A 19009-nucleotide genomic window follows, 5' to 3' on the forward strand; every position below is an offset into this window, starting at 1 on the left:
CCCCGCCATTACTGGGTGACTCTGGAATGGGGAAAATTCCACATCAGCAAGGCTGCCAGGGATTTTTCCATATCTCATGGGCTTGCTCTCCAGCCTTGCGCTGGCACCCCTGCCATGGCCTTGGGATGCACATGCACGCAGGCCAGCCCAAGTCATCCCCCAGAGCTATACAGACTTGGGCTTCAGAGGCCCTGCCTCTGGAAGACCTCCCCCTCTCCCCATAAGCACGAAGCAAATCAGAGTGGAACATATCTAACACCCCCAGGGAGACAGAAGCCCTGGGCTCTCTGCTCCCTCAGCCAGAGAGCCTGCCCAAGCTCTAGCTTTCCCCCTGCACAGGCTGGGCCTGAAAACACTGCTCAAAAGACTGCACTTCTACAGCTTGAGGGGCAGAGAGGGCCAAGGCCCACAGGTACCGGGGGAAGGTGGAGCCCAGTTCCTAATCCCTATTTCCTGACCCTGACCTTTGCTTCTGAAAGCACTAGACCCCCAGAGACGGGGGCCGGGGGAGTGGGGGGGACAACACAGCAACAGACATTCAGAATCTCCCTGCCTGACCTGAGGGAGGGGTTGAATGACATCCCAAGTTTTGGATTAAGGCCGTGGCTCGGCCGTGAGGCACTAGCAGTCCAGGCAATGGCATTTCCCCCTGTGCCTCTGCAAGGGCACTGTCAGGGTCAGGTGGGAAGCCCTAAGGATGGCCCAGCCAGGGTTACAAGTAAGGATGCTGGCCAAGCACACACTGGGGGTGCTTGGTAGCTCTGCCCATGAGTCTACAAGGTAAAACTGAGTACCCACACCTCAGGCCCCACAGATCCTTCAGGCACTGGCTCTTACCTCCTAGGCTGATTCCAGCAGGAAGTGATGACAATCATGGTTGGTGTCTCCTGAGTACTTTACTTACTAGATACCTGACCCTAGTAGAATTTCCATAACCTCATCACTGAACCCTCTACACATCCCTCGGAGGAAGGCTCCAGAACTTCTACTCCTAATTTACACACAAGGAAGCAGGTTCACAGAGGAAAGGTATCTGGGCTAGAATGTGCCTACCTTCTGGTACCCTTGGACCCAAAGGGGTCCATGGACATTCAGAAAGCTCCGAGCAGGGACCAGCCCCTCTCAGTGAATATTGAGGGCTGACCGGCCTGGAACACAAGCTACTAGGGGTCCTTCTCCAACCCCAGGAAGGCTCATGAACACAGAATTCAACTGGCCGCAAAACTCCAGCCATTTAATAACAAAAGCTTCCTCACCCTCACCCCACCACAGCACTGGGAGAATCACGGGTCCAACCATGGAAGTATATGGGAAAGGCAGGGTGAATGAGGACAGTCAGTGAGGGGCTGGTCAGGTCCTGCCCCTGTGTCATTTGACTCTGGGGAACATCAGGTTGGAGGCCTTTCCTCTGCCCATCCACCAGCAAGGGGCTCCATCCCGGGGGGTGGGGCTGCCCAAAGGGCCCAGCCAGAGTACATGAGAGGAGGCCAGGGCTGGCAAGCGGAGGAGAGAAATGAAGACAGAGGAGGCTCTGGTCTGTCACCAAGCCTAGGCTCTCTGGCCTGCCTATGCCAAGCCCAGCCACCGGGAGCTGGCCTCACCAATCCAGAGGCTTTGCCAATCACACTGGCCTTGCCTTCTTGGCTTTCTTCTCAGACCTCACAGCCTCATCATGGGCTTTCCGCTTCTCTGCCAGTTTGTTGGCCTGTGAGGAGGAAGGGGAGGATCAAGCTGTGATGGGAGGAGGAGGGCAAGGAGGGGATTCCTCCCTTTCCCATTCATGGCCACTGCTTAAAAGCAGAGCTTTCAGAAAAGCTAACAGGCAAATCACCCTGGGGAAAAACAAACCCATTTGAATGCCCTGAGGTGAGGAACCATCATATTATTTTATGGGCCCACAGCAATTTAGGAGCAGAGCAGGCTCCCAGAGCTGGAGGCAAATGTCTCATTGACTCCTTCACCTGGGAAAGCTGGCAGCCATTCAAATCTTCACCAGGAGCTGCTGGGGGGAAGTCAACCTGGAACAGTCTCTCCCCCAGAGCCATTTGGCAGTATCTACTACAAAAAAGGAAGGGTGCTCACCCTGGAAATTACACTCCTAAGAATTTACTCTGCAGAGACACTTGAGATAGAATGCTCGAGGGTGTTCTCTGAGAATGATTAAAAATAGGAGACAACTTAATCCTATCAGCAAGGAACAGGCCATACACTGTATGACACATGGACAGAAGTCCATACCAGGGTTAAATGACACAGAGCAGAACAACCTATATAGGCAGACCTCAGAGACATTGCCAGTTTGATTCCAGACCACCCCAATAAAACACATATCCCAGTAAAGGCAGTCACATGAATTTTCTGGTTTCTCGGGGCATATAAAAGTTATGTTTATGCTACACTGCTGTCTATTAAGTGTGTGATAGCATCATGTCTAAAAATGCAATGCAAATTCACTAATTAAAAAATGCTTTACTGCTAAAAAACCATTAAACATCACCTGAGCCTTTAGTGAACTGTAATCTTTTTGCAATAGTAACGTCAAAAACCACTAATCATGGATCACCAGAGCAAATGTAATAATGATGAGAAAGCTTGAGACAGTGCAAGAATTACCAATGTTACTGGTGACATGGAGACACAAAATGAGCAAGTGCTGTCAGAAAAATGGTACTAAATAAATTTGCTGATGGGGTTGCCACAAACCTTCCACTTGTAAAAAAAAGACTCAATATTCGTGAAGTGCAATAAAGCCAAAAGCAATAAAATGAGGCTTGCCTGTATATGTAGCAGGGTATCCCCCAAATAATGTCTGTTATCATATGCAACAAAGAAGCTGGTACTACAGGTCTCCTCAGGGCAAAACTGTGAGCCAGCTTCATGCTGTCCACTAAGAAAATTCTTTCAGGAGTTCCTGCTGTGGCTCAGTGGTTAGTGAACCCAACTAGTAGTCATGACGATGTGGGTTCAATCCCTGCCCTTGCTCAGTGGGTTAAGAATCTGGCATTGCCGTGAGCTATGGTGTAGGTCACAGACATGCCTGGGATCCCAAGTTGCTGTGGCTGTGGTGTAGGCCGGCAGCTATAGCTCCGATTCGACCCCTAGCCTGTGAATCTCCATATGCTGTGGGTGTGGCCCTAAAAAGACCAAAAAAAAAAACAAAAACAAAAAAAAAACCTTTTAAAATAATGAGTGTATGTGGCTTTGTGAATGAGAGGAAACAAAATAGAAGCTTAACTAAAACCTCCCACAGCCACCCACCAGCTTCATGTACTTCTGTAGAGTGCTCCTTTATAAAAGCAGTCCCTGAGTCTGCTGGAACAGCTCTGGCCCCAGGCGCTAGCAACTCAGAAACCACATGGTGCAGGAAGGAGACTGACAGAGATGCCCACAGGGGCCTGAGGGAGAGGCCCAGAGGCTGGGCTGGGCCAGGTGGGCAACTTCAGAGAAGAAGCCAGGGGAGGGCCTGGTGTCCACCCGGGAGCAAGTTGGCCTTGAAACTACTGCATGGCCACACCTGGAGAACTGGACAGGCAGGAGACTCACCTCGCGGATTTTGCGTCTCTTGCCAAACATGATCTTGTTGTAAAGGTACTTTTCCCGCTTCTTCATCATCATGATGGCCAGGCGCTTGGCCTCACTTTCCTCCTCTTGGGCCAGGCGCTGCCTGTCCTCCAGCTTCACAGTGCCCGCCATCACTCTGGGCTTCTGAGCACACAGGGTGGACACTTGTGGATGCAGGTAATCCCCCAGGCCTCCCCACCCAACCCCAGTTCCCTGGCTCCCGTCCTTCTGGCAGAGGGGCTGCTTCCCAGTCCAAGACCCCAGTCAAGTTCCCGGTACCTTCCCCTCCATCCTTGGCTCCTCTGGGGCTGTTGGTGGGGCCTGCACCCTCCCCTCCATCCTCCGCTCCTCCAGGGCTGTCAGTCTGGCCTCTTCCTCCTCTTCTGAACCAGCCTCTATATCTTCCTCCTCCTCCTCCTTTTCTCCCTCTTCATCATCGCCTTCGTCATCTTCCTCTTCATCCTCTTGTTCGGATTCATTCAAATTTCCTACAAAGAGCCAAGGACTTTTGCATACCCAGAAGCTGCTCTTCCCCTTGTGGCACAAGAACTGGCACCTGGCACCACCCTCTTCAGCCTAGGGTATGTTTCAAAGGCCTGCAGGGCTGTCCCAGCCATGGTTCCCCTGGCGCCTCCCCCTGCAGTCCCAGCTGCCTTCAGAGCAAACTCCAAGCCCGACTCCTCAGCTCTGCTATCTCCTATGGAAACTTCCAGACCAGTTACTCTAGAGATCAAGTAGCACCTGATTATAAGACATATTCTCTCCACCTAAGCCATACTCCAAAGGTGGGTTTAAAGGGCTTTGTGCCCCTGTTGTCCTGTTCCCTCTGTGGTCAATAAGGCAAACAGCTGGCTGAGGCCCTGGGAGCCGAGGCCAGCCTGGAGAAGCCTGCCCATGCTGCCCAGCTCCCTCCCACTCACCTGGGTGCTCCCCTCGCTGCAGGGCCAGCAACTTCAGCTTCTCAGGGGGGACATAATCGCCTTCCTTCTCTGACACGAAGGGTGAGAGGTGTGGGGGCAGCTGCACCCCGGGGAAGTAGTCTGACACCGGGAGGAGGAGCCGGGCATTCACAGAGTCAAACACCCACTGGGGCTGCACGTAGTACCTGGTGCAGGGTGGTGGCAGAGAGAGTCATGGAGTCACCTGAGGCTCCACTGCATCCACAGGGGCCTTGAGACCTCTGCCCTCAGAAACCCAAACAGTCAGAGAAAGACAACTGCCCCGTGGGCCTACCTGCCAATGGTGGGGGTCTGCTGCCCTGGCCGGTCGACAATCTGGTGGGTGATGCTGGAGTCTGTGACGTCATAGGTGGCCCCAATGCACAGAGATTTGTCCCAGGACACGAGCCCCCCAAAACTCCTAGAGGCAAAGAGGAAACCCTCAAGGGTGCTCAGGAGTGAGGTGCCTGCCCTGCTGACCCATGAGCTCACCCCCATAGGACACATTAGTCCTCTTCCCACCCACCTCTTGGTGCCTTCCCCATCTGGCCGATGCCTCCAATGATGGCTCAGTGGAGACCCTATGCCCTAAGCTGGTGAGGAAGCCATATCAGCTGCCCTCTGGGAGTGCTTCCCACATGTGAGATGGACAATGATATCAGCCTGATGTGACCGATGGGTGCCCAGGGCTGCCCTGTCCAGGAAAGGACCCATCCCAGTGTGGCAGAGCCAGTGCTGTCAGTCTCCCCACCTGATGACGAAAGCCAGGGCCTCTCGGGGCACCTCACGGTTCAGGAAGAACTTCAGGCCCTCAAAGAGCTTCTTGTGCTTTTCCTGCGCCTCCAGCTCCTTCCTGTGGTCCTCTTCCTGTGCCGCCATCTCCTGCCGAGAAAAGGGGCACCTCGCCCCATCAGACCCACACGCACTCCAACTGCAGGCAGAAGCTGGAGAGGAGCCCCTCCCCAACTTCCTCCTAAACCCCTCAGTCCCAATGCGCCCCAACCCCTCTTCCATCAGGCAGCACAGTCCTCACCCCATCAGCAGGAAACTCATCCACCTCGGCTTCCTCCTCTGTAGGCACCACCACACGGGCCAGACTGGCACTGAGGGCGGCCAGTTTCTGCGGGGAAAGAAGCAGGGCTACAGCACTGCCATTCGTAGGTGGGAGGTCTTGTCAGGGGGTATGGCCAGGGTGGGGGATGGTTCTGGGACGGATACCCATGGGGTTGAGTTCCAAGGGCAAACTCTGCATGTCTAGCCATGATTGCTCTGACCCCTGGGCCAGGAAGCACCCTCCTGGGGGCTATAAGGCCAATGCTCCAGAAGCCTCTCTCACCTCCATTGAGCTCTCGGAGTCCAAAGCGTAGGTGTCCTCACTGGCCTTCGCTTCTGTGTGGGCCTGACCCTCGAGCTGGGAGGCAGGGGGAAGGTCAGAGGAAGAGGATGTCCACAGCCCCTACCTCATATGGGGAGAGAGGCTGTGGCCCCTAAGAGGCGGGGACAAGGCGCTGGGCTGGGCCTTACCTTTGGCGGGTAGTGCAGGTTGAGAGACTGGTAGAGGCGGAAGTTGACAAAGCCCAGCAGGGTGGTGTAAAACTCGGTGAAGGTGGCCATGACCCTGTAGTCCACGTCTGTTGGGTGCTGGGAACACAGGGGGCGCGTCAGCAGTGTGGGTGCAAAGATGGCACTGACAACCCATGCAGGGTGGGGGCCCTGCCTGCCCAAGACCAGGAGCCCCCTCAGAGTGGCCCTACCCTCAGAGCTCTGCCCCACGGGAAGAGGCTGTGTCCCTACCCAGGAGCATTCCAGGCACCAGTAAGGGTCTGGACGGGGGGTTCCAAGAGTTGGGGTGCCAAATCCCCTTGCCATAAAGGGGACACGATGAGTGAGAAAAAGGAAGCCATTGTCACAAGGTCCCTAGAACAGGTTAGTGCCCTCTCCCCGTCTGAGCTTTCCCCTTCATCCTGCAAGTCAGCCTCTGTCCCTGCAGAGGCCGCTCATACCTTCTCCATTTCCTATCCCACAATTTCCGCTTAATGTCCTATCTGGGGCTAGCTCAGGAACACTTGGGGGCCCGACCAGAAGAGATGACCCCAGAACAGTCCATCTGCCTGAGTAGACGGCATCAGCCCCTACAAGTCCTGGCAGGAGCCTTGAGATGGATGCTCAGAATTTAGCAACCCTGCCTGGGGCCTAATCAGAGAAAAGGCACAACCCAGGGACCCAGGGTAGGCTGGGCAGCTGCCCGGCTCAGGCCCACAGAGCTCATGAGAAATGGCCGGCAGAAGAGCTGCCTGCTTGGGGTGAGAGCATAAAGCAAGGGGGAGACTCAGGACAGCTTGTCCTTAACCTAGAGGAGCTGGTAAATCAAACTAGGGCAAAGATCTAAGACCCAGACCAAAGTGCCTGACTCCTGAGCAGCACTGCTCCTCAAACCAGGGAGGCCAGCCCAGCTCTGGAGGACAAGCTGGGCAACATCCAAATCAGTGATGATCACAACTGATCTGTGACCCTGAGCTGTTTTCTCCATCCTGCCACCAGTCAGTGATGAGGCTGTGGGAGTGCAGGGGCCAAGAATGCTCCTCTTGTCCTCAACTGATACCTCAGTCCTTTCGTGCGCATCTGCCAGGGCCTTCGATGGGCCTGGAGCATATGAGCAATTGACTTCCCCAGTGCCCCCACATCTGCTGGGTCCTGTTGCTTGAAGCCCAGACTGGCTGCACAGGGGGAGGGGGCACATCAGGGCCCTGGTGATGACCCAGGACTGGTCCCCCATCCTCTGGCTATGAGGAAGCAGTGGCAGTGAGCTGGCCAGAGAGGAAGGAGGAAAGGGGGGCCTGTTCCCTTCCTCTGTTCCCCCAGGCCCAGCTGTGTGGAGGATGACAAACAAAAAACAGTCTGAGCATCGAGGGGGTGGGACATCAGAGAGAAGGAAGGAGAGGGAGGGCCAGAGAGGAAGGAGGGAAGGCAGGGCAAAGACTCGCACACATGCCTAACCCAGCGAGTGGGCACAGGGACTGACGGGAGCCAAGCCCGCCTCTCACCCACAAAGACTGCAGGCTGCCTCCAATCACCTCCACTGTTCTGTGCTCAGAGGGTCTTCTGGTCCAAGCCACCAGCACAGAGGAATGGGCAGGGTCCAGACCCAGTTCATCCTGGCTAGCAAACCCACGGAGCAGCCTCCACTGGAGGCATCAGTTTCCACTCAACAAGAGTAGGAAGCAGGCCAACGCAGGCCCACGGCATAAGTCAGGAGGCGAGCCAGAGACCCCGTGGGGGACCAGAGACAAACCAGCATTTCTCTGGATGGATCCAGCCCCAAATTCCCACAGTCTAAAAAAAGATAAATAAGAAGGCGTACCACTAACAAGCAATGCTTCTCTTTTGCCCACCCTCCCCAATCCCACCAGGTCCCCAGCCCTGGGGGGCGGGGTGGCAGTGGGGGAGGAAGGAGTTATGTGAAGCCTGGCCAAGGCCTGGCAGCCGCCATCGGCTGAAGGGCAGAACCAGGCTCTGCACAACAGATATTCGTGTAGACCCAGAAGCTGCTCACCATTCAGCACCTCTAAGAACCAAACAACAGGCACTACTGAAGTTTTTTCCCCCTTAAATCTTCATGATAAGGCTTACAAGATAGAAGCACGTTATTACTGGGTATGCAGAGGTAAAGGAACGCATCCAGGGTCAACCAGCAGGCAGGTACTGGAGCCAGGCTGGCCGTCTCTTGTTATAATGCTGCACAACACACTACCCCCATGCCTCCTGCCAGCACTCAGGAACCCAGCTGGTTCTGCAGGACAGGAAGATCCCCCTTCACCCACACCCTCATCTTGGTCTAGGAGCCACAGAGGGAGCAACACTGCGCACAAGCCCCTCCCCACCCCACTCCTGGGCCACTCACGTCGTGGGAGAAGGTGTAAGGTGTGATCCACACGATGGGCTGCCCCAGCACTTCGGCCTGGTAGTAAATGCCTTTGATGGACAGGAAGACCTTCGTAGAGGGGAGGCATGTGGTAAGGACCGGGTGGCAGGGCAGGGGGCGGTGTGGGGGCCCCACTGGGCTGCCCAGGCTCACCTTGCGCAGGGCACGGGCGGCGATGACATAGTGCATGAACTCCACAGCCAGCCGGCGGCACAGCTGGATGGTGTGCACGTGGCACTTGCCGGTCCTCGGGAAGGTGGAGAAGAGGAAGCACATGGAGAGGGCGTCATCCAGGTCGCGCAGGGCGTCTATGAACGTGGGGTACCTGCGTGGCCAGGAGGGCGGTGCTCAAGGGGTCGTCCAGCCTGGGCTCCAAAGGGGGCCCCAAGCTCCTTTTCTCACCCTGTTGGTCACCCCAGAGCTGATCCCCATGCCAGGCCGACACTGCCATCTCCTGAACAGGGATGGGCAACACTCTGGGGCCTGGCAGCACGATTCCCCATAGCTTCAGGAGGAACCACAGAACAGGACATGGTCACTTAGCTTTGAAGGAGGTACCACAGAGCAAGACGGAAGAAAGGCCAGCCGGGGTCCCTCACAAGACAATGGGAGGAAAGGCACTTAGTTTCCTGGAATAAGCTGGAGCCTTAACTGGCCCCTCAGGTGCCTTGGCGCTTCCTCACTCTTCACCTCATGGACAAACCCCACAAACCAGGCCCTTCCTAGAAGCAGCACTGCCATCTTTCTCAGCAACATGCAAAGAGAAGGGGGTGACACAGAATGGGAACATGACCCCCAAACTGCCACCTGCTGTATGTATAAATCCCGACATTGCTTTTTTCTGTGTATTTTTTTTTAACTTGTTTCCACACAATAGCTGTGTGTCACAGGCAGGACAGGTGCTATTGCCACCTCTCTCTTAGAAAGGAGGAGCTGCTCAGGGCAGGAATGGTTCTCAGGGCAGGAACGGTTCTCCCACCCAGCATATGGCTGCAGGGGGCTGGGGTGACAATACCTGCTGTCCAGTTCCCAGGCCAGGGCTACTGCTGTGCCAGCCCATGGCTGGCCAGACTCACTGAAGCCAAACCCACCGAGCTTAGAGCTATTCCCAGGCCAATAGTCCTCAAGAGACAGACATTCAGGTAGCCCAGGGTTTCTGAACCTTACCACTACTGATCTCAGGCCAGGCTGCTCTGTGCTGTGGGGGTATCCTGTGCACTACAGGGTGTTCAGCAGCACCCCTAGCCTCTACTCATTAAATACCAATAGACCCTCTGCCATCTGAGTCTTGAGAACCAGAAGTGTCTTTAGACACTGCCAAGGGTCTCCACTGGTTTAGCCAATAAAATGAAGGGACTGCAGAGAAGCTGGGCAAGAAACAGTTAAGATCGGGGGTATTTGGCTTGTCTTCCAGGATTGACCCCACACCACATGTATAGCTCTGGTTCACTCTCACCACAGGGCTTTTGCATGTGCTGTTTGTGCTGCCTGAACCATGCTTCCCTGGCTGCCTCAAATGTCTCCCCTCAGGGAAACCCTGGACTTGCAACCATCACAACAACGTGCCAGTTTGTTTCCTGTCTGCTTCTTCCAAAGGATGCCAGCTCTGTGAGCAGGGTCGTGACCTTGTTCCCCATGGCAAGCCCAGTACCAAGTCAGGGTCCCCAGCTCACCGCTCCTTGACGATGTGGTCGAGCTTGTAGTTGGGCTTGTTGTCCTTCAGACGCTCCACCGTGTTCCACTCACTCTTCCCATAAGCCTTCCGCAGCTTCCGGACGAACACCTGGAAGAGGGGAGACTGCTGATGTGGGGACCATGGGCTCCGGGACAGCCCTCCTAGTCAGGGCAGGAGGACTCTTGAGCCCTCTGGACCAACTTCCTCCCTCCGAGCACTTCAGGTCAGGTCTACCCTCTGTGCATTTCAGAGGCTTGGAGGCCGCCTCCACTGTGGTCTAGAGCAGCAGCTCTGAGAGAGCCAGACCCCTGGGGGCTCACTTCCAATGCAGTGAGTTGAGGTGGCTGCAAAACCCAACAGCAGGACAGGTCCAGCCACCCACCTCAATGGGCTCTGGTGAAAGGACTGCCCACAGCTGTACCCCCAGCCTGGCCCTGCTGCTTGGGAAAGGCTTCAGAAACAGGAGTCCACTTTCAATTATTTGCATTGGCTATATTTAGGTTTTTACTTTCCCTGTGGTATTTAAGCATTTAACAGTTTCTATTTGTGGGATGGAAAGCCTTATCTCTTGGAGCAATTCCAGAAAGAACGCTAATGGAAGCAATTTCTTTGGGCAGAAAACACACCAGAGCATCCCTGAAAGACCACAATCTTTGTTTCAGAGGCAGTAATTTTCCTCTTTTCCAAAAGAACCAGGGGAAAAGAATGACAGGTAAAACATTAATCACTGGCCAGGTTCTGTATAAATGATTTCCATACCTGAGATCTTTGTCAATCCTCCACCCCACCCCCGCCACACTTCTGAGGCAGAATTGCCTCACCCTTTGTAGTCTTGCTCAGAGAGATCAATCTGCCCAAGGTAGCTCTCTGCCTACAGAGAGCTGCGAAGGAACTCATCTAGACCCTAGAGTGAGGCCTTACCTTGTATTCCCGGAACTTGTTGACAATGGGTTCATGGAGGAGGAACTTGATGTCTTTGATAAGGTAAAAGGTTCGGGCCGCCGTGGAGCCCTTGTTAACTTTCTTTTTGTGTTTTGGTTCATGGGGATAAATCCCCTTAAGGATGCAGAGCCGCCTGGAAGACAAAGGTCATTCCTTTGGTCAGTAAACGTGCTGAGCACTGGCCACACTGGGCCTGGAAAACAGCAGTGGACAGGGAACATGGGGGCCCCACCCTTTGGAAAACTCACATCCTAGAGTCTGACGATCGCAAGTTCCCGACAAGCACACAGCAGATTGTCCCCAGCAATAGAAAGGAAACAATTGGAATACTGAATGGGCCTACTGGTAGGTACCTCTTTTAGAAAGGGGAGTTAGGAAAGGCCCTGCTGAGAAATAAAACACTTCGAGGAGTTCCCGTCATGGCGCAGTGGTTAACGAATCCGATTAGGAACCATGAGGTTGCGGGTTCGGTCCCTGCCCTTGCTTAGTGGGTTAACGATCCGGGTTGCCGGGTTGCCGTGAGCTGTGGTGTAGGTTGCAGATGCGGCTCGGATCGCGCGTTGCTGTGGCTCTGGCGTAGACCGGCGGCTACAGCTCCAATTAGACCCCTAGCCTGGGAACCTCCATATGCCACAGAAGCGGCCCAAAGAAATAGCAAAAAACAAACAAACAAACAAAAAAAACACTTCGAGCCACAAACAGACAGACATACCTTCTTTTATTGCATTCTACTGCATTGCACTTTTTAAATTTTTTTGCTTTTTAGGTCCACACCCATGGCATATGCAAGTTCTCAGGCTAGGGTTGAACTGGAGCTATAGATGCTGGCCTACACTCCAGCCACAGCAATGGCGGATCTGAGCCACATCTGTGACCTACACCACAGCTCATGGCGATGCCAGATCCTTAGCCCACTGAGTTAGGCTAAGGATCAAACCTGAATCCTCAGGGATACTAGTTGGGTTTGTAACCTGCTGAGCCACAAAGGGAACTCCTTTTTTCTTTTCTTCTTTTTACAAAATTGAAGGTTTGTAAAGCCCTGGGTTGAGCACATCTATCAGTGTCCTCAGTCTTATAGCATTTGCTCACTTTACATCTCTGTCACACTTTGGTAATCTGTGCAATATTTCAAACTTTCCCATCATTGTTATATTTGTTACAGTGATCTTTTTTTTTTAAATAATGGTGGCACCTGCGGCACATGGAAGTTCCCAGGCCAGGGACTGAATCAGGGCTGCGCCAACACCAGATCCTTTAACCCACTGTGCCAGGCCAGGGATCTAACCTGCACCTCTAGAACGGCCTGAGCTGCTGTAGTTGGATTCTTAACCCACTGCGACACAGTAATAATTCCTGGTCAGTGATCTTTGATGTTGCTATTGTAATCATTTTGGGGGCATCACAGATCACACCCATATAAGATGATGAACTTAATAAATGTGTGTGTTCTGACTGCCCCACCGACTGGCCATTTCCCCATCTCAATCCCTCTCCTTGGGCCTTCCTATTCCCTGAGCCACAATATTGAACCTGTGCTAATAAATAACAATGGCCTCTAAGTGATCAAGAGGAAGGAAGAGTCGCATGTCTCACTTTAAATCAAAAGCTAGAAATGATTAAGCTGAGTGAGGAAGGGATGTTGAAAGCTGGGCTTCTTGTACCACAGTCAGCCAAGTTGCGAATGCAAACGAAAAGCCCTTGAAGGAAATTAAAAGTGCTAATCCAGTGAACACACAAATAATAAAAATGCCAAACAGCTTTATTGATATGGAGAAAGTGTTAATAGTCTGGATAGATCAACCAGCTGTAACATTCCCTTAAGCCAAAACCTAATTCAGAGCAAGGCCCTAATTCTCTTTAATTCTATCAAGGCTGATAAAACAGAGAAAGCTGTAGAAGAAAAGTCTGAAGCTAAAAGGGGATGGTTTATGAGGTAAAGGGAAGAAGCCGTCTCCATGACAAAAGTGCCAAGTGCTGATACAGCAGCTGCAGCAACATATCCAGAAGACAGAGCTAAGACAATCAACTACACAACAAATTTTTCACTGTGGATAAAACAGTCTTGTCTTGCAAGAAGATGCCATCTAGGACTTTCAGAGCTAAAAAGGAGATCAAAGCTTCTGGCTTTAAAGCTTCAAAACACAGGCTGATACTCATTTTAGGGGCTAATGCAGCTGGTGACTTGAGGCTGAAGCCAATGCTCATTCGCCATCTTGAAAATCCTGGGGCCCTTAAGAATGATGTTCAGTCTACTCTGTCCGCACTCTATTTGTGGAACAACAAAGTGGATGGCAGTATGTCTACTGACAACATGGTTTAATGAATCCTTTAAGTCCACTCTTGAGACCTGCTACTCAGAATATAAGATTCCTCTCAAAACATTATTGCTTATTGACGATGTACCTGGTCACTCAAAAGCTCTGATGGAGATGTACAAGAACATTCATGTGTTTTCATGACTGCTAACAGAACATGAATTCTGCAGCCCATGGATCAAGAAGTAATCCTGACTTTCAAGTCTCTTATTATTTAAGAAATGTTTTTGTAAGGTTACAGCCACCAAACACAGTGACTCCTCTGATGGAGCTGGACAAAGTAAATTGAAAACCTTCTAGAAAGGAGTCATTCTCCCAGGTGCTATTAAGAACATTCCTAGGAGACCCCTTTGTGGCTTAGTGGTAATGAACCCAGCTAGCATCCATGAGGGTTTGATTCTTGGCCTTGCTCAGTGGGTTATGGATCTGGCATTGCCGTGAGCTGCACTGTAGGTCACAGACACAGCTAGGATCTGGCGTGCTGTGGCTGTGGCATAGGCCAGAGGCTACAGCTCTGATTTGACCCCTAGCCTGGAAACTTCCATATACCACGGGTGTGGCCCTAAAAAAGTAAAAAAATAGTAACATTAACAGGAGTCTAGAAAAAGTTGATTCTGACCCTAATTGATGAGTCTGAGGGGTTCAAGACTTCAGTGAAGGAAGTAACTGTAGATGTGATAGAAAGAGCAAGAGAACTAGAATTACAAGTAGAGCTTAAAGGTGTGTCGACTGCTGCAAACTCATGATAAAACTTTAACAGATGAGAAGCTGCTTCTTAGAGATGAGCCAGGAAAGGAGTGTCTTGAGATGGAATCTATTCCTGGTGAAAAAACTGTGAGGACTGCTGAAATGACAACAAAGGATTTATGATATTATGTAAACTTAGCTGATGAAACAACACAGGGCTTAAGAGGACTGACTCCAATTTTGACAGAAGTTCTACTGTGGGTAAAATGCTATCAAACAGCATTGTGTGCTACAGAGAAATGGTTTGTGAAGAGCCAATCAATGTGACAAATTTCATCATTATCTTATTTTAAGAAACCATCAGAGTTTCCATCATGGCTCAGCAGAAATGAATCTGAGTAGTGTCCATGAGGACACAGGTTTGATCCCTGGTCTCACTCAGTGGGTTCAGGATCTGGCATTGCTGTGAGCTGTGGTGTAGGCTGCAGAGGAAGCTTGGATCTGGCGTTGCTGTGGCTGTGGTGCAGGCCGGTGGCTACAGCTCTGATTCAACCTCTAGCCTCCTAGGAACCTCCATATACCAAAGGTGCAGCCCTAGAAAAAAAGAAAAAGAAAAAAAAGAATCACAGCCACCCCAGCCTTCAACAATCACCACCCTGAGCAGCCATCAACATCAAGGCAAGACCCTCTAATAGTAAAAAAACAGAATCGCTAAAGGCTCAGATAATGATTAGCATTTTTAGCAATAGTTTTTTGTTTGTTTGTTTTGTTTGCTTTTTAGGGCTGCATGTGGGGCATATGGAAGTTCCCAGGCTAGAGTTGACCTGAAGCTGCAGCTGCTGGCCTTCACCACAGCTACGGCAAGCAGGATCCTAGTCACGTGTGCAACCCACAGCCCAGCCCAGCCCAGAGCAATGTCAGATCCTTAACCCACTGAGCAAGGCCAGGGATCAAACCCGCATCCTCATGGATACTAGTTGGATTCATTACCGATGAACCACAACAGGAACTCAGCAATAAAGTACTTTATGTTGAGGTATGCACATGGTTTTTTTTAGACATAATACTACTGCACACTTAATAGGCTACAGTATAGTGCAAACATAACTTTTATATGCCTTGGGCACCTAAAAAAATTTGTATGCCTCACTTCATTATGATATTCACTTAATTACAGTGGTCTGAAACCAAAGGCCAGTATCTCCAAGGTTGGCCTAAAAGGCAAAGAGAAGAGCATCCTTAGATGGACAAAGGCTATAAGAGTGGGAAGTTCTGGGTACATCTGGAAGATGAAGAGTGGGCCTTGCAGGACAGACTGTGTAGCATCTGGGGGGGGACTCAACTAGGAGTTGAGAATCCCGGCTGCCAGAAGGGACAAGATGGGTGAGTAACAGTGCACTATACCAGCGAGCCCATTAAAATGACCTAGGATGGCACGACCCAGTTCTTCAGCTTCCTCATGGATCACAATGGGCAAAGCACAGCTCACAAAACTAAAACAAGGCCAGGCCAGAAAGAGGAGGGATATTGGAATCCCAGACAGAGTTTGTAGCAATACATGTAAGAGAGGGATGTGGCTGAGTTTTCACTGTGTAACATGCTGTCCAGGCGACCCAAATTCCCCTCTTCTTTCTAACCTCACCTGAAGTCGGCCAGGCTGAGTTGCAGCTTCTTCCGGGCTTTGTTGCGGGTGATGTAGTTGGTAGCAGAGCCTCGTTCATACTTGGGGAGGAAAAAAATCAATTCTCCGTTAGCAATGACTGCAGTGACTGACAGCAATCTCTGGACACTCCTCTTGCAAGAGGCAACTAGTACTCTGGATAAGAGGCCGAGGGGCTGTGGGGAGGGAGTGCTTCTCCACTGAGCAAGTGGCCCTGTACTGGTCTTGCAGTTGTCAGCACACAGGAGGACACGTACATCTGCATGACGCAGGGGTCAGGTGCTATGCCACTTAGGAGTAGGTCTAAGTACTGACCATTATGATTACTGATTTGCTCCTATTATTTAATTTAATTCCCACAACACTGTGAGATGGTTTCCATTAAGATTCCCATTTCACCAGGAAGGAAAGAGGCTCAGTAAAATAACCTGCCCAGGTCATATATCTTTTATAAGCCGGGGCTGGGTTCAGACCTAGGTCCAAGTCCAGAACCTGAGCACCTCACTCACTAAGCCAATGTTCTCAACTTCTATTCCATTATAACCACCGCTCTACCACCAGAGGCCTTTTTAGAACTTCCCCCTCTTACACAGCCCTCTGAAATGTTAATTATCCCAGATGTATGGTAGATCTATTTATGTAATGCGGTCCTATAAAGGGCCACAAATCACTGTAATATCTAAGACACCTCCCAACCAATTTTTGTTCCTTGGGGATGACACCATCTGGTTGAAAATGCACTTGAAGCCATAGAGCCTCTCTCCTTCCCCATTCATTCACTTATTCACTCATTCAACAGACATTAAGACCTCTACTATGGGGAGTTCCTGTCGTGGCTCAGTGGTTAACGAATCCGACTAGGAACCATGAGGTTGCAGGTTTGATCCCTGGCCTTGCTCAATGGGTCAAGGATCTGGCGTTGCCGTGAGCTGTGGTGCAGGTTGCAGACGCGGCTCGGATCCCGCGTTGCTGTGGCTGTGGCATAGGCCGGCGGCTATAGCTCCGATTGGACCCCTAGCCTGGGAACCTCCATATGCTGCGGGAGCAGCCCTAGAAAAGGAAAAACAAAGAACAAAAAACAAAAAACAAAACCCCAAAAAACCTCTACTATGTTCCAAGCATTTAGCTAGAGGTATGTGGATAATAAAGTCAAATGGTCTATCTTCTACCTGCCCCCAAGAAGCATGATGCAACCATGTGGTTGTCTGTAATACTGAGATGCTGCCTTATACTCACATCCCTGTAGCCCTGACAGAGCAACAGTGCACTGGGCCAGGTGCCCTGCAATGCAAAGCAAGAACATCTTTTCCAAATAAGCTCTTCCTCTGGACTAAGAGATCATAGGCCTTGATGGCCAGGTCCAGCTCTAAAGGGATAAACCCGTAGCCTCCTGAGGGGTATGTTTACGAATAACCCCAGAGTCACCAAACACACCCCGCATGCATTTTATTATTAATAAACAGTTATCAATTGTTTATTGGGGATCAGGCCCATGCCAAGTCCCAGGGCAATACAAAGATGAGTTTCAGACTGTTTTAGGGAAGTTGCTTTTGTTAAAACTGTTTTCCATTACCCTATGCCACACTGTCACCATTCTTACCCTTTCAAACATTAAGAGGACACTCAAGGAGTTCCCATCATAGCTCAGTGATTAACAAATCCGACTAGTAACCATGAGGTTGTGAGTTCGATCCCTGGCCTTGCTCAGTGGGTTACAGATCCAGTGTTGCTGTGAGCTGTGGTGTAGGTCACAGACACAGCTCAGATGCCACATTGCTATGCCTGTGGCATAGGTGGCAGCTGTAGCTCCGATTAGACCCCTAGCCTGGGAACCTCCATATGCCGCAGGTGCGGCCCTAAAAAGACAAAAAAAAAGAGAATACTCAAAGTTAACTGGGGTGACTTTACTCTCTGGGTGTATTGGGGGTGGATTCAGTATTTGGTGTTGTTGGGTACTACTGGCACCTAGTGGATGAACGGTCAGGAATGCTGCTGAACATCCTACAACACACTGGACAACCCTCCCCACAACACAACAAAGTTATGTGGCTCAAAATGTCAAAATGGTTGTGAAATCCCCACTTTAAAAACTGTCATGATTTGTTTACATATTTGCAAGTGTTTCTCAAGATGAGATTTTCTCCCTCATATTTTTGTAGTTCCAATGGCTAGCACATAATGAGTGCTGGGTTAAAAACAAATCAGCATTGGAAACTTTCAAGATGAGGAAACATCATCCCCATCCTCATCCCCTCCTCTCCATGCCACCAATGTGATTTTCCATACAGCAACAAAAACAATTCTTTGAAAAACCGATCATGTCATTCCCCTTTTAGTTGATTCTTACTGCACAGCAAATAAAATCCAATCTCTTCACTGTGAATAACACGGTTTCTGTCCAACCCCAACTACATTAGATGCCATTCTTCCCTTGGTTTACTATACCCCAACTGTCCTGATATCCCTCCCATTCGGGACACACCGCAAGCCTTTTCTACCTAAGGGCCTTGGCACTTAGTTTCCCCTGTCAGGCTTGTTTGTGACCGTTTTCTTTGGTTATTTACTTTAGTGGCTACCTTCCCTACTAGAAAGTGAGCTTGGGAAATGTAGGGACTACATCTGGTTATGCCTCATCTCCAACGTCAAGAAAAAGGCCTGATTCAAAAGAAAAGGGAGTAACAAGTTTTAAAAATGATAAACTCAACATAGTGATGAGCTCTGCGCTATGTTCATCACTTTTTCAGTAAGCAGTTGTCCTCCGGTTCGGCCTGTTCTGGGATGCATCTTTACTTGGTAACCTCAGTTCTCTTTCACAGCTCTACTGCAGGCTTCTTTCCCGGATTTCACCGAACGAGTAATGCTGTCCTCGCCCATCCTCTGACCCTTTCTGGCTGCTGTCTTCTACCGCGTTGATCAGCCACCTCTGCACCCACAAGGGGCCAAGGCCGGGGAAAGGCGCAGTTCTCGGGCTATATCGCTCCCGTCTCCTACCTCCTGAGTCACCCCTGTGTCCCCACCCCTGCTTCTCGCACATCACCTTCTTCTTCTCCAGGCCTCCCATAGCTCCACGCTGAAAGGTCTACCAGCACCGATCGGACAGGTAGCGCCACTTCCTCCCGCATGTGCCCGGTACAGGGCCCCGAGGCCCTCCACGCTGCCTGCCTGTGAGGGCTGCCCAAAGAAATGCCTGAGCAAGTCTAGGGAAAAAAGGGACTTTTCTCTTTTATATTTACAACTAAACTCCATGAAAAAAAATCGCTAAGACCGCTCTTTCTGGATCCTTCCCATTTATTTCCTAATACAGACATA

General features: G+C 51.1%; 1 protein-coding gene across 1 annotated transcript; it reads right to left on the bottom strand.

Moving 5' to 3' along the window:
- Window positions 1–1207: 1207 nt before the first annotated feature.
- PES1 (pescadillo ribosomal biogenesis factor 1) lies at window positions 1208–18849 on the bottom strand. The gene is made up of 15 exons (XM_047762477.1): window positions 18738–18849; window positions 15683–15762; window positions 11018–11171; window positions 10095–10204; window positions 8575–8746; window positions 8401–8490; window positions 6024–6140; window positions 5836–5910; window positions 5533–5619; window positions 5251–5381; window positions 4795–4920; window positions 4482–4666; window positions 3841–4049; window positions 3544–3705; window positions 1208–1705 (listed from the first exon to the last, which is right to left on the bottom strand). The coding sequence occupies exons 1-15, from the start codon at window positions 18759–18761 to the stop codon at window positions 1622–1624; spliced, it is 1806 nt and encodes a 601-aa protein (XP_047618433.1). The 5' UTR covers window positions 18762–18849; the 3' UTR covers window positions 1208–1621.
- Between the last annotated feature and the right edge of the window lie 160 nt (window positions 18850–19009).

The sequence above is a fragment of the Phacochoerus africanus genome, chromosome 15 (genome assembly GCF_016906955.1).
Source record: "Phacochoerus africanus isolate WHEZ1 chromosome 15, ROS_Pafr_v1, whole genome shotgun sequence".
NCBI classification, from domain to species: Eukaryota; Metazoa; Chordata; class Mammalia; order Artiodactyla; family Suidae; genus Phacochoerus; species Phacochoerus africanus.